This window comes from Stegodyphus dumicola, chromosome 3 (genome assembly GCF_044657685.1).
Source record: "Stegodyphus dumicola isolate Sdum_Otavi_A_Nest chromosome 3, ASM4465768v1".
NCBI classification, from domain to species: Eukaryota; Metazoa; Arthropoda; class Arachnida; order Araneae; family Eresidae; genus Stegodyphus; species Stegodyphus dumicola.
Genome location: NC_140770.1, coordinates 139,799,901 through 139,815,155, shown reverse-complemented (window position 1 = coordinate 139,815,155; position 15,255 = coordinate 139,799,901). Strand labels below are relative to the sequence as shown.

Here is a 15,255-nt window from a genome sequence, read left to right as displayed (position 1 = left end):
TAATTACAGCCCGGCCGGGTACTTAAATAGCATTCGCGCTACATTTCCGAATGAAATTTTAGGCATAGATCTCCTTGGTCCCTTCCCCCAGAGCGAGTTAAATAAAAATCGTTTTCTTTTAGTAATAGTAGATCATTTTTCAAAATGGATAGAAATTGTTCCACTTAAACGCGCGTCAGCCAAAACAGTCGTAGATGCATTCTTACACAGATACATTTTAAAATACGGTGCACCGATAAAAGTCATTAGCGATAACGGAAAACAATTCATTAGTCAAATATTTGAAAACATATGCAATGGACTTGATATACGCCATATCAAAATGGTTCCGTATAGACCACAGGCTAACATAGCAGAAAGAGTTAATAAAAACATTGTAAAAATAATTCGCAGTTACGTTAGCACACATCACAAGCGCTGGGATGGCTACATAAATGAATTAGCTTATGCTTTAAGAACGGCACATCATGATACTACGGGAAAAACTCCAGCAGAATTATTTTTAGGCAGAAAGTTAATTACGCCTTTAGATAAATTATTCTTTGTGCAAAAAAGAGAGCAGGAATTCAAACAAAAGGACGTGCAAAAACTAATTGATCAGGCGCTTAAAACCTCGGATACGGCAAGAAATAGGCAGAAAATTTATTACGATAAAAAACGCCGTGAAGCAGATTTTAAAGTTGGTGATAAAGTATTGAAACGGAAATTTTCTTTATCAAGTGCCCCAGACAATTTTATGGCAAAGCTAGCTCCAAAGTTTGAAGGTCCCTATGTAATTCAGGAAATCAAAGGAGTAGTTTTATATCTTAAAAACGAGAGAGGGGAAATCTGTAAAGCAAGTCCCGACCAGGTGAAAAAATACTATAATCCCAATGATTTTGAAATCCTTAAAAGTTTCTTGCAGAACTCAAGTCTAAACGAAATAGAAGGGCCAGAGACTGCAACAACTATTCCACCACCCAAGAAACGGAGAACTGAAGAGAGACCTAGCACTTCTACAACCCGGACGTCGGTATCAAAAAGAAAAAATGATTATCAAACTTCGGCGTTTAAGAAAAACAAAAGTACAGATGAACCGGGTAAAGAAACCGTGGTAAAAAGAAAAACACCACCTACAAAGGATGGCAGGAGGAATTACACATCAAGAAGAACGCGCACACGGCCACAGAGTCAGGTGCCAGCAAGGCCGCCGTTCCGGAAACTGAAACGCCAACAGGAAGCACAGAAGTACGAGGAACAGAAGAAATTCAAGGACTCCAGACCGGAGGACGTCAAGACCAGCCGTCCCAGGCAGAAACGCAAAAGCCAACAACCAGACGATTACTCCGTCAAGAGGCCAGCATGTAGAGGACGCAAAAGAAAGATCAACGGGGACGACAATTGGAGATCAACAAGGAGAAGATTGACATCCATGACACCTCTAACTTGGGATCAATTTTGTCAAAAACGGATGACGGAGTTTCAAGCATCGAAAACTCAAAGATAAGTTAAAACCTTCTATAAATATTTTTCTCTTTTGTTCCGAAATGTTATGCATAAGTACGAAGTTCTATGTTTTGACGAAAGTCAATATGTCTCGGTTGAGACTTAGTTTTGTTTTACTTTATTTAGCTAAGGCAAAAGTATTATTTTCTTTAAGTGTAAAAGCTAAAAACAAGCATTTTCTGTTGGTCGAAAGACTAATTCTGTTATGTTAAAGCCAAAATTTGGCCGGAGATAAAAATAACTTCGTATTCTTGTATGTACTAATAAGAATTTTAGTTTCAGTGCCGCCAGCTTGGCGAAGGATGAGTAAAGTAAAAATTTATTTTCTCTTATTCATTTTATGGTAAATTGTAAAAAGCATATGTATTAAACTTTTGTAAATGTATGTAAATACTTTCATGTTATGTAAAAGTAGAATTTAGTCTAGAAGCATAAAATTGTAGATGCTAAAAGTGAATGCTTAAAAGCAATGAAGTCAAAATTTAAGTATTAAACTGTAAAGTCATGCTTTAGATCGAAAGCCTGCATGTTTAAAAGATGAATGAGGGGGAAGTTAGAATGAATGTGTTTTGTAGGGTTCTCCACCTACATTTGAATTTTTAAGAATATTAAAGTAGCTCATTGAGTTGTAGAATGTCGTGTAAGGTGTGTCTATTTGGTTGTTGAATTCTAACAAATCATGGTGGTTAGGGGAAGTGTTGTAAGACTAAAACACGAATATTCCCGTTTGACACCACACACGGTGGAGAGCCAGGGTAAAGTTAAATTAATGCTTGAAAAATTGAATGAATGTGAAGTAAGCAATAACTAAGAAAAACGAAACGTTAAAAACAAAAATTTATTGTGTCAAGAAAGTGTAAATTATAATGTATGTAGAAAGATACTGATACTTATTCCTTCCAGATGCTGGAAGGAAAGACCAAGATTGATTGATGAAGTCCAGGAAAAGTTGCTGTAAGAAGAAACCTTTGTAAAGAGTAACAGAATTTTAATTGTTACATAAGATTATTTTTGTGTAAACGAGGCTTTCGCCAGTTAGTTCAGAATTAGATAAACTTACAACAGGTCGTTTGTAGGACCTGCTTCCAAGTTTTCCAAATTCTGGCAGCGGCAAATGTAGGGTTTATATTTATTTTAACTAACATTTATTTTAAGTTTAAACTATCTTTCCTGTCAATCCTTACTTTCCCCTGGAACTGCCAATACCAGAATATGTAAATTTGAGTAGAACGCGCAAGCATTCAAATTATCAGCGGAAGTAGTATGATTTAAATAGAAGGAAACAAGTTCAGTGAGGGAGAGTTATTCTTACTTAGCGGGCGCGGAGGTAGTTATAGAGATTTGAAAAACCCCGCGTTGCGGCCTATGTGCTTGGCGGGAAGTAGTTGCAATTGTTCCAGTGAGCTTCAAGTCTGCTGAATTAGCAGCCGTATTGTAAAACGCGGTGAGTTAGTTGTTTGAGAGAGCCTCGTAGTTAGAATATTGTCTTTAATTTCTTTTCAGGTTTTTATTTTTATTTTGACTGCCGAGTTGGCACCGTTTCTAAGCGTCAAGAGAACGCAATTGTAAATTAGTACGTTGAATAAAAAGGGACTTAAACCCTTTATAAGACTCTGTGGTTTATACAAGCTTTCACAGTCACCTCTTGGTTGCGTGCTAGTTAGAGGCGCGCAACGTTATAAGGTCAAAAACTGAAAATTCGGAAGTTGAATATCTCGGTCAATCGTATGGAAGCCAAATTTTTTATGTTTAGTTTTTCATAAGGAGTATAAAAGTTTTCTGAATATATGTATAGGAACCGATGGAACGTATAAAATGCTAGATTTAGGGATTTTTATAAAACTTATTTCTTTAAATTTAAAAATGCAAAAAACATGAATATTTGTATCATTTAAAACACTTCTGTAACTGGAAGCGCATGTCTTCGACTAACAGATGAGAACGTAAAGGCCAAGTAATGACTTTTGTAGATACAGCGTACACTTTTTATAAAATATACTGCCCGACGCAAAAAATCCAGCACCATAAAGATTCGACCGTATAATTATGCTAATTTTGAGAAACACGTAGCAGGACAAGTCACGCAGATGATGTAAGATGCAAGTTGCTCATGATTATAGGATGAGATAATAGGGAAGGAAACGGCGGACGAACCAACAGTCCCTACTCTCTGCTGCTTAGGGAATCCAGAATTTCGAGAAGTTCGACTCTCCAGAAGACAAGTGTTAATAAAAATCGTAGATAGTTCCGGCAAACGGACGATTTTACGAGAGCTCAGTTTGCAGACTGCGTACGGCTGGTTGGTCAAATCGTTGTATCACTCCCCCCAGGTTGTACACACTGACTTAATATCTTACTATGGTAGGAGCATTCTAGGAGAGCAAAAACACTGGCTTGGCATTTCCAGAACTGCAATGAAGATCGTTTTATACATTTGGATCTAGGGGGATTGGCGAAGCCTTCTAACCTGTGAGAAGAGAGGTAACAACTCTATACTCTTTCAGGCGGTTGGCCCACTAGAGGCTGGCTGGAACCTTTGGTTGAAGAGTGAGGTAATAACTCTGTACTCGGCCTGTTGTGGCTGGCCCACAGTGGACGAGTCCTAGCCTACGTAGTACTGTTTGAAGCTTCTTGACGACCAATCAGATCTTCAAGCATATAAAGTCCGAGAACCGGGAGTGGTAACCCCGCGGACCCAGACCGAGTGGTGGAATTAAATTAAAGGGGTCTAGGACATATAGTGGCACTAATAAGTGGTCGAAGCACGTTCAGAATTATTATTATTATCGTTGCATCGCTGCTGAAGAGCACGTAGATGTATCCACTGCGTATAGAATTTTGTCTAGATGGATCATCGAAGAAACTTTAAATAGCAGAGAAAGTCCAGGTCCACCTAAACGAACAAATCGACACGAAAAAAAAACGGTGGCGGCTCCAGAATCAACTACTGTGGACATTTTCCGTAATGCACAAGAAGCTTTGGATACTTACATATCTGGAAGAACAGTTTCCTGGCGTTTGGTTAAAAGTGGCTCGCACACAAGCCGCCCTACCACCGTTAACGCCAAACCATCAACTCGAAGGACTGCGATGGTATCTTCAACGAGACACTTGGAAATCTGAACGGCACAGTTTGGTATTTAGCGATGACTGTTTTGTTTGCCTGGTGATATTCGCCGTTTAAGAGTCTGGAGGCGTTGGGAAGATAGAGGCAATTCGACTACTACTGCTGAACATCACACCGCTTATCAACGGGCATAATGATGCGAGATGCCATCAGTCCTAATAGCAGGTCACCTCTCCTACGCATCAGAAGCACATTGACGGCACGATGATTCATTGATTAGATGCTGCAGCCTGTTGTACTACCTTACATTTAGCGGCTGCAAACGGGTATTTTCTAGCAGGACCACCCGACACTGCACACGGCATTCGTTATCGGACAAGTTTTACAGCATATTACATTGCTTCCTTGGCCTGGAATGTTCTTTGATCTTTAGCCTGGTCGAGCATATCTGGGAGGAGATTGGTCGTCGTTTGCGTACTCTGCCTCAGCGGTTATCGGAGGACAAACTTTGTAAGAGGTTTCAGAGCATATGAACTTCCATCCAACAAGACACTGTATGCACACTAATTGAATCTGTACTTTGTAAGGTCGCAACTTGCATTGCCGCGACAGGTGGCCATACATCTTACTGATTCTCTGGATATTTCAGCACTGCATAAATTCATCTTTCTATAAATAATATCATTTATTTACATAAACATGCTCTGTCTGTGTATCAGTTCATATCACATTCTAAGCATTTTTTTTTTTTTTTTTTTGTGTGTGTGTGTGTGTGTGTTGCATTTTTTATGTCAGGCAATGTAACAGAATGATACATGGATTTCTCATTTATGTGTTTTTAGGTATTGTTTAGTTAAGACGTTAATGGATGGAAGTTCAAATGGAAGTCAGAGAAATAAAATGGAAATTATCTTTGGTGCATTAATTAGCTTTCATCAGTGAGACAGCTTTATAAGTAATTTCAGAAGGCATAATTTGAGGTAAGTTTCAAACAATATTGCTCTGCGTTTTCTATATAAAATTTCAAAAATTATCAAAAGAGATGCCTGAAAAATAAAATCAGGCACTTTTGGGATCAGAAATTTGGATCAGAAAGTTACAATCCTTAAAATATGGTGACCGGAAAAATGCCCACAGGAAAAAAGCTCACAGGAAAAATGCTCACAGAATAATGCTCACAGGTATAAATGCTCACAGGAAAAAAGCCCACACAGAAATATGCCCACATAGAAAAAAGCTCATATGGAAAAATGCTCGCTTAGAAATATGCTCACACGGAAAAAAGCTCACATGTGTATATGCTCACATGCTGGAAATAAACCCACGGATAAACAAAATACGTAGAAATATCTTTACATTAATTAATCAACAATTAATCTATTTGAACATCGTACACCTACTTGAATTTTTTCAAAGAAAAATTATTTAAATTACCAAACCATATGTGGTATATATATATCAAAAGCTGTATAACTTATGTGTAGATTTAGTTGCTGTATAAGATTAACAAATGGGCCGTTTTGAATTAGGAAGAAGAGAGGAGGAAGGAAGGAAAATGAAACAGAATATACAGCGATAAATTATTACAATTTTAATTGTTAAAAAACAAAATAATAGTAAGTATAAGTTACACAAACATTTAAAAGAATAAGCAAATAGAAATAATTATTTTATTTAAATTACGTAAAATACCTTGTTATATATAAATCATGTATACTTCACATAAACTTATAAGATATTTCTCCCTCCTTCTTAGCATGCTTTCGTGGTGTGGTGGTCTGCACGTTGGGCGCGTATTCTAGAGGTCCGTGGTTCGATTTCCGGCGTTTAAGAGTCTGGAGGCGTTGGGAAGATAGAGGCAATTCGACTACTACTGCTGAACATCACACCGAAGGAACATGAAGGTTTTCCTTATTTTTCACATCTCCTGCTTCCAAAATACCTAATGTCTCTACAGTGGCGTCTGAACTAAAAGGGTGGTAGATGATGATTCTCTACACCCAGAATTTGGCGATTGAATCACCTAAAAACCCCAGTCGCCTTTTAAAAGGGGGATGTATATGAGGTATTTCTCCCGCCTTCCTAAAATGCCTTCGTGGTGTGGTTGTTTGCACGCTGGGGGCGTATTCCAGTGGTCTGTAGTTGGATTCCCAACGAAGGCTTTCTCATTTTTCACATCTCCTGCTTCCAAAATATCTAATGTCTCTACAAACTTACTGAATATTACCTAATATATGTAAATATCTAATTTTATCATCGATTTCATCATAGTTTCTTACATGATGTAAGTTTTCATATTTTCTTTTACTTCAGTACGCCCTGTATTTGCAATCTTTTTTCAGTCCGTTAAACAAAAACCACATACTAGGATGGCTACAATTAAATAATGAATTTAGTACCTTATGAAAGCTTTCGTAATAATTTGTTGTTTTAGGAGATTTTAGAAGGCTGCTTCATAATGATTCCACACTTCGATTGGAAACTGTGGTCTTCTAGAACTTTTTTGGCTCCAAACTTAAATAACTACATTCAGACATCAATTTCTATAGATACACATCAAAAGTATGCAAAAGCAGAGTAAATAAAAAAAATAAACTATTGACAGTTACAGGGGAAAAAAATGTCGTATAGGGGGCAGTGGGTATAAAATATTACAGTACATGCAAAATTTTACTGTAGTTTTCATTCTTTTATATACCGCCCCTGAAAAGGTTAATATGAGCATTTGTCCAACAATTTTTTCAAATGATAAAATAATTTTTCTTTAAAAAATTCAATTAGGTGTACGATATTCAAATCGATTACTTATTGATTGATTAATGTAAGGATACTTCTATGTACTTCATTTATTAGTGGGCTTATTTCATTTGAGCATATATCTATGTGAGCTTTTTTCCATGTGAGCATATTTCTGAGCATTTTTCCACGTGAGTATTTTTCTATGTGAGCATATTTCTGTGTGGGCTTTTTTCCTGTGACCATTTATATCTGTGAGCATTATTCCTGTGGGCTTTTTTCCTGTGTGTTTTTTTTCCTAGAACCTTAAAATGCTATTTAATTCATAAAATAAATTAAAAAAACAAAATTATGAAAAGTTAAGCCTTTTAAAATACACTTATTGCCATAAAAATTTGTACACGAAGAAATAATTGTGGGATCGTAACGAAACTTGGTATGAAGGTACATGTTGGGTAGATATGAAAATGATTAGAAATGCAGCGCGATTGCGCTTTGCGTAATGCCTCTAGATGGCATTGAACTTCGTTCTTCTTGGATTATGAAGCAGGTAAGCAGAGCTTGTTTGACTGTACTTAATCTTTTGCTAAGGAAACGCTGAGGTAGACATGCCGTTACGCCGCCATCGAAGTCAATACCAGCAGCTGCCAGAGTTCGAGAGGGGAAGAATCATCGGGATGATGCAAGCTGAGTGGTCAACTCGGCGAGTAGCTCGTCAGGTAGGCCGTTCTGATTTTACTGTGAGGAGGTGTTGGAACTAGTGGACAGAAGAGACGTCATTTGCACGGCGACCAGGCTCAGGACGCCTTCGACAGATTAATCGTCGAGAAGACCGTCACATCATACGACACGCATGCTTAGAGCCAACTGCCTCGTTGACCGCTATCCAGACACAGGCAGCAGCTTCATTACGGGCCCAACTAAAAGAGATTAGGCACCTAGTGAAAAAAACTAGTTCATTCTCTGAAATATACTTAGTGTTCATAAAAATTTTTACTCGGCCTTTATTTTTACAGCCGTTGATCATAGACATATGCTTTGAGTTATAAAAAATATTTTAAATGACGCAAATATTCATGTTTCGGTAATTTTAATTTTTAAAAAATCAGTTTTGTATTAAATTCGAAACTTTTATACGATTTCTGGAGTTCTGTACTTATATAATTAGAAACTTCTTCATTCGCTATTGAAAATAAAATATGAAAAGTTTGACTCCCATACAATGAGACCTGATCCAGATATTTGACTTCAGAATTTACAATTTTTGACGTCATTTAAGGCGGCTGTCTGAAGTTTCTGATCTCTATATGTAGATGGCACCTCAAATCAACCGAAGTGAGAGGAAGGGACTTGTTTGAGTATCACTTGATAACTACCAATCAAAATTTCAGCCATTTTGAACGCGAATTTGTTTCGTTTTACAATTACTTTTGTGAGTTGATGTGATCGTTTTTACAAAAATGAAAAAAAAATGAAGTATAGTGCTGTCATTAGATACCTGTTTTTGAAAGGTAATACGCCTAATAAGATTAAGGAGGAGTTGGACACAGTGTACAGAGACTCTGCACCATCATTTACTACTATGAAATTTTGGGCAACTGAATTTAAACGTGGCCGTACCAGTTTGGATGACAATAAACGTTCAGGAAGGACAAAAACTGCAAGCCACGGATGAAAACTTCGCTAAAATCCACCATATGGTGCTGGACGACCATTGAATCAAGGTTAGAGAGATAGCAGAGACTTTAGCATGTCCAAAGTATGTGTTTGCCGCGTATTGAATCAAGATTTGGATATGCACAAGCTGGTTGCAGTTTGGGTGCCGCGTTTGCTCGCTTTGGACCAAAAACATGAATGTCCGAATGAACATTTGCACTGTTCTGTCGGGGCAATAAATCGGAGTTTTTTTCGATTATTAATCCCTGGAGATGAAACATGGATTCATTATCACATCCCAGAAACAAAAACACAATCGAAACAGTGGACTGCAAAGAGAGAATCGGATCTAAAAATGGCAAAAACTGTTCCTTCTACTAGGAAAGTGACGGCAACAGTTTTCTGGGGCAGCGATGGGGTTGTCTTAATAGATTATCATGAAAAGGGAAAATAGTTACAGGAGCATACTTTGCAACTAGTTACTTCACAAGCTAAAGGCAGAAATTGAGGAAAATTAGCCACATTTGCAAAAGAAAAAAAATTGTTTCACCAAGACATATCTCACACTTCAACGGATGCAAAGGCGAAAATCCATGAATTACGATTTGAACTGCTTGGACACCCGCCTTAGTCGGGATCAAGTGACTTTACTTTTGTTCTCTAAGCTAAAAGAAGCACTTAGAGGACAAAGATTTTCGTCAAAGATTCCACATAATAAATATTTCAGCGGGTTAAAAGGATGGGAGCATCGCTGGAAGAAATGCATAGACAAAGAGACCATGTAAAAAAATAAAAGTAATTTTTGGGGGGGGGAAATATTTTTTCTTTGTTAAGTAGGAAACTTTTCAGACAGTCTACGTAAAGTTTGCCTTGAAGGTTTGATTAATTAATAAATAAATAAAAATAATTCGAGGTTGATTTTTTTCCCTTTCACTGGTATTCAGTAATATTCTTTTATGATCTGTTAGAGTGTGAATTCCTTAATTTATAATTTTACGGTAATTAGCTTGGCCAAAAGCCTTTTCACGCAAATGATTTATTGCAAAAGAATCAAAAAACTTTTTAATGTCTGAAACATATATTATTTACTAAATATTAAATATATGTATTGCATTATATTTTGCTAAATGATATTTAGCATTTTTATTTATAATCATAAATCTCTTATATTTTTTATGTTTTAGATTCATTGCTCACACAACAAGACGCTTCAGCAGTGGACGACGTCAGTAGACCTTTCCCACGATTGTACTTGCGAATTTTGCAAATACTTTTCATATCATATTTCCTCTTATTCTGCTTTTTCGTCAGCAGCTGGAAAATATGCTGAACAATATATGATTTAAGACGTTTACACATACACAGGAGAAAGTATTTGGAGTTTTCGGAATGAGATAAGTTTAGTAAATGTTACAAATTTCCGAATTTGTGTCACTATATGGAGGCATCACAAAAAGTATTTACCATTTTGTTAGATTCCGCACCATTATTAATTTTTTTCCCTTGACCTAATTCTTATTCTTAAAACTAATGTATTTTTCGTTTCAGATGGCAAGCATAAAACGCACGAATTCTGTGATTTCGTCTATGTATCATCCAATAGGTAATTCGAAAATCAAGACAGCCTTGTGCATGTTTGCTGGAGGAGTCATCTTAGTGTGCTTAGGAGTTGGTCTTATAGTAACAACAATCTCCGTGAGACATCCCTCTGCGGCCAATAGCCACGTGGATGAAACTTCTGTCCTTATTAGCGGGCCAACATGCCTCGGCCTTGGCATCATCATATTAGTAATGAGTGGTACGGATATGTGTCGCTATCGAAAAGCCAGAAACAATGTGGAAACAGAACTTAACAGAGTTATCAGCTCCATGAGCAAACCAAGGCCTATATCTTATAAAAATCAACAAACCCAGACTGCTATCAGACCCATAACTAACCCTAAAGTTTCTATCGTTATCAATAAAACGTTATGGCCATCTTAAACCTGTAAAAAACAAAAGGAAAAATTAGGAAATGTATTTACAGAAGCCATTATTATTATATTTCCCTAACTGAGAATAGCGTGTAGGTCTCCGTTAGTACACTTACAAATCTTGATCTGTATTCAAGGCGGAGGGAGTTAAATTCAGGAAATTCCCCAAGAATTGGTGACTGTAAGTTAGTCCTGCTATCTGAAATCGATGATTTGAAAACGGATGAAACATTAATCATAACTTCAAAATTCATGCAACGGAAAGCAATAAACTCATTGGAAGAAAAATGTTATATATACATACAGTTGTACCTAGACATACGAGTTTAATTCGTTTTGTAACCTTGCTCGTATGTCAAATTGCTCGTATCTCAAAGCAATTTTCCCCATTGATATTAATTGAAATGCCATTAATAATCCGTTCCAGCTCCCAAAACACCACCTCAGTTGTTTTTGTTAAGTTTTTTCGAATAAGAAAATGTATTTACAAGATGAAAGATTTATTTATAAATAATAAATACATATTCTATAAAAACATAATTAAAAGAAAAAGTGAAGCGCTTAACTTTCGTCACTCGTCTTCGCTTTTTTCGTCACGCTTTGCTCATTTTCACCTGCAGATCGTTAGAAAAAACTGTCCAAGGAGGTTTGTTTCTTCCTCCCTTTCAGGATATTGCGGAAATGAGTTACGCAAGTTTCGTTGAACAACTCCGGTGCGCGACCAGTTGGGACTTTTTCGGGGGGATTTTTATTCACGAACTCAACAACTTTCTCCCACATTCCCAAGATCTCCTTTATATCTCTTGTAGGGATAACCTCCTCCATCTCTGGCTCCTCTTCAAAACTAATTTTTCGTTGAACCACTGTATGCTGCTGCGAATGTAGATCGTGTAACTGAGAAGGGAGAAACTGTTAGACGCTGCACATGACATCAACCTGCGCGCGCATGTTGCGGTCGTGTGCAGCGGTGTAGTGTGAGATTCCTCGTATCTCAAATCTTGCTCTCATCTCACAGCAAAATATCGCTCGGTCGGCGGCTCGTATCTCAAAACACTCGTATATCGAGGTACCACTGTATATACATAAAGAAGCTTAATAAGAGGCAAAAATTAAAAGCAACTTTTTTAAACGCGTCCTAGTCCTAGTACGCGTCTGCTGTAGCTGCAAAATTGAAGTAAAATAAACTTAAAGCATCTAAATTTAAAAGTAAATTGGAGTCAAAGCAAGGCAATTCCTCAACAATATTAATAATTGCATCCTTGTAAAGGGGTTAAACAATAGAAATAAACAATTCAAAATAAAAATGATCATACTAGTACAATGTCGAAAACTAAAAATGGAAAAAGGGAACATATATACAAGATAATAAAAATATAAAAATTATTCTTCCTTTACTGAAACTCCAATTCAGAACTCATCAGGGGAAAATGAATTAAAGCTTCATAAAAGTTGATTAATAAGCTTCGAAAACGTGTTTCGTTCTCCCGGTAAATTTGAGATCAAAAATCGAAAAAAGAAACAAATTTACATTATATAAAAATTTATATAAAACCGAAAAAGTGAATCACAAGTGTGCCAGGATTTTCCCTACACAACTTCGAAACACTTGGAAAAAAGAATAAAACATAATATTGTTTCAAATTGACTACCAAAAAAAAAAAAACTTTTACATATTGTAAAATGATTATTCGAAAAATACCAAATTGGTCTAATAACATTATATGCAAGTCCAAAATTCAAAATCAAATATAAAGATAGATCGCAATATAAATATACTTTAAACCAAATAGTCATTTAAACAATACTCTAAAAATGAACGGTTCCCGATTTTGCTTAACTAAACTTTTAACGAATAACGGAAACAACAGCAACACCGGGAAATCTTTCACCATTTAGTTAGCTGATCAGTCTTTCAGAGAACCAAGGAAAAAACTTCGCCAGAAAACTGGCTCGTCAGTCTTTGGTGCCTCTTACAGGGAATCAAAAAAACAACATTGCCGGAAATATTTCACCATTTTAATTGGTTCATGAGTCTTTAATGTCTTTTTCAGAAAAACAAAGAAGCAATGTTGCCAAAAAACTGTTACCATTTCAGCTAGTTCATCAGTCTTTAATCTATATTTAAAAGAAACATAAAGTCCATATAGTTTTGGCTTTTAACCTTAGCTTTGTATTTAATCCTCACAAAATTAACTCCATAAGTGTTTTCCTCATTTGAAAATGGCCCTAACTTATGCGGTATTTTTAATCTGCGCGTAGGAGATCCGTGGCTTCGTTTTGGCTGAAGATATTCAACTGCGAAATAATGAAAGACACAATTATATATGCTACTATACAGTGGTGGCCAAAATTGTGGACACTTTTGGAAATTTTTATGTTTTTGAACTTTGTATGCTTACAGAAAACGTTACGTTTCACAAAATGCAAACTTGTATATATCATTTTAAAGAGAATTTATTACTGAATTCAATACAAAACACAAAATTCAATTATTTGCAATACAAAAAAAAAGTTAAACGATAATAGTTATCGATATACATTAGATAGTGATGATTGCAGTGAGTTATCAGTACTTAGTAGGGTACCCTTTATTTTTGATTACAGCTTCACATCGACGTTTCATTGAGCTGACAAGAGTTTTAAGCTCTTCTATCGTTATTACATGATGCCAGGAAACAATTATAGCCTCAATTAGTTCCCTTTTATTTGATGGGCGCCTCATTCAGACAAGAGTTTTCAAACGGTGCCACAAATTTTAGATAGGATTGAGGTCAGGACTGTTTCCTGGCCATGACAACGATTTAATGCTCTTTGTACAAAACCCCTCTTTCGATATTTTGGCCGTGTGGCAAGGAGCAGAATCCTGCTGAAAAATAAACGAAGCATTGTTGGGAAAGATATCTCTGATGGAAGGTAGAAGTTTTGGTTCTAGAATAGTGTCAATGCATTTTCTGGCATTCAGTGTTCCATCGATGACATGAAGGCGACCAATACCATATGCTGACATGAATGACCAAATCATAACACTAACTGGGTTCTTCACAGTTGCTTGAATGCAGTCAGGATGTAGCTCTTCTCCTATTCTACGCCTTACATATTTTCGCCCATCACTACCGAATAACGATATCTTAGTTTCATCACTCCATATAACTTGTAACCACTGATCATCTGTCCAATTAATGTGAACCTTTGCCCACTGTAGTCTTTTTTTTTTCACTGCTGAAAATTAAGATAAGGCTTTTTTCGTGGAATTCTACCTCTCAGTCCAACATCTTTTAATCTTCTCCTGATTGTTCTTGAACTGACAGAAACACCAGCATCATTCAGATCACTTCTGATGGCCGCTGATGACATTTTTCTATCTTGAAGACATAGTCTTTTTATTCTTCTGTCATCAATAGATGTGGTGCACCTTTTCCTTCTTTGTTTTTTTATTGAATTTGTCTGCTGATATCGTAAACAAAACTTTCGGACTCCAGATGTAGTCACTGAACCACCCACCTGTCTTGCAATTTCAGCATAGGAAAGACCACTTTCTCGTAACACAATAATATTACATCTCTTTCTAGGTGTCCAATCTACTCTTTCATTTGATGCCATTGCTTCTTGACTAAATGTTAAAAATTTTTACAAAAATTTCTACTTGTATTTACAGTGTATAAGAAACAGGTCCTCCTTCTACAGAACAAAGCAAAATAATGAATTGTTTCAAGTGTAAACATATGTCAGCTTCTACTGGCAGTTACTAACATATTGGCCAGGAAAGCTAGACATTACAAACCACTTCATAACTGTGTTTTTTTATTTATATTAAAGTACATATAACTTTTTTGTATTGCAAATAATTGAATTTTGTGTTTTATATTGAATTCAGTAATAAATTCCCTTTAAAATGATATATACAAGTTTGCATTTTGCGAAACGTAACATTTTCTATAAGCATACAAAGTTCAAAAACATAAAAATTTCCAAAAGTGTCCACAATTTCGACCACCACTGTACATTTTTAGAAATATGAATACAGTTATAAACTTATTTCTACATTCATTTCATTTCTTAAAAATTATATTTTAAGTGGTATTTGAATGTAAAAAAAATGTCCTTGTTAAATATTTTACAAGTTAGCTTTAAAAACAATCATATGCAGTCCTATTTTGTAAAATCTTATTCATATATACACTGCATATATACATTTATAACTGAGATAAATCTTTATTTTCTCGTGTCTCAAAACAGTATACCTTTGACACATCGTATAACCTTTGAATGTAATAAAATATGACATCCTATTCCTCATAGAAAATAAACGAAATAAGATAATGAAATTTTCAGCTTTGC

General features: G+C 36.0%; 1 protein-coding gene across 1 annotated transcript in view; it reads left to right on the top strand.

The window, feature by feature from the left end:
- Positions 1 to 14,822, top strand: part of LOC118188224 (uncharacterized) — a 33,263-nt gene extending 18,441 nt beyond the window's left edge. The window contains exons 2-4 of the mRNA XM_085813365.1: positions 5,395 to 5,532; positions 10,129 to 10,400; positions 10,493 to 14,822. Coding sequence (XP_085669491.1) covers positions 10,383 to 10,400; positions 10,493 to 10,927 — 453 coding nt within the window. The 5' untranslated portion in view covers positions 5,395 to 5,532; positions 10,129 to 10,382 and the 3' untranslated portion in view covers positions 10,928 to 14,822. The remainder of the gene's footprint in view (positions 1 to 5,394; positions 5,533 to 10,128; positions 10,401 to 10,492) is intronic.
- Positions 14,823 to 15,255: the final 433 nt, after the last annotated feature.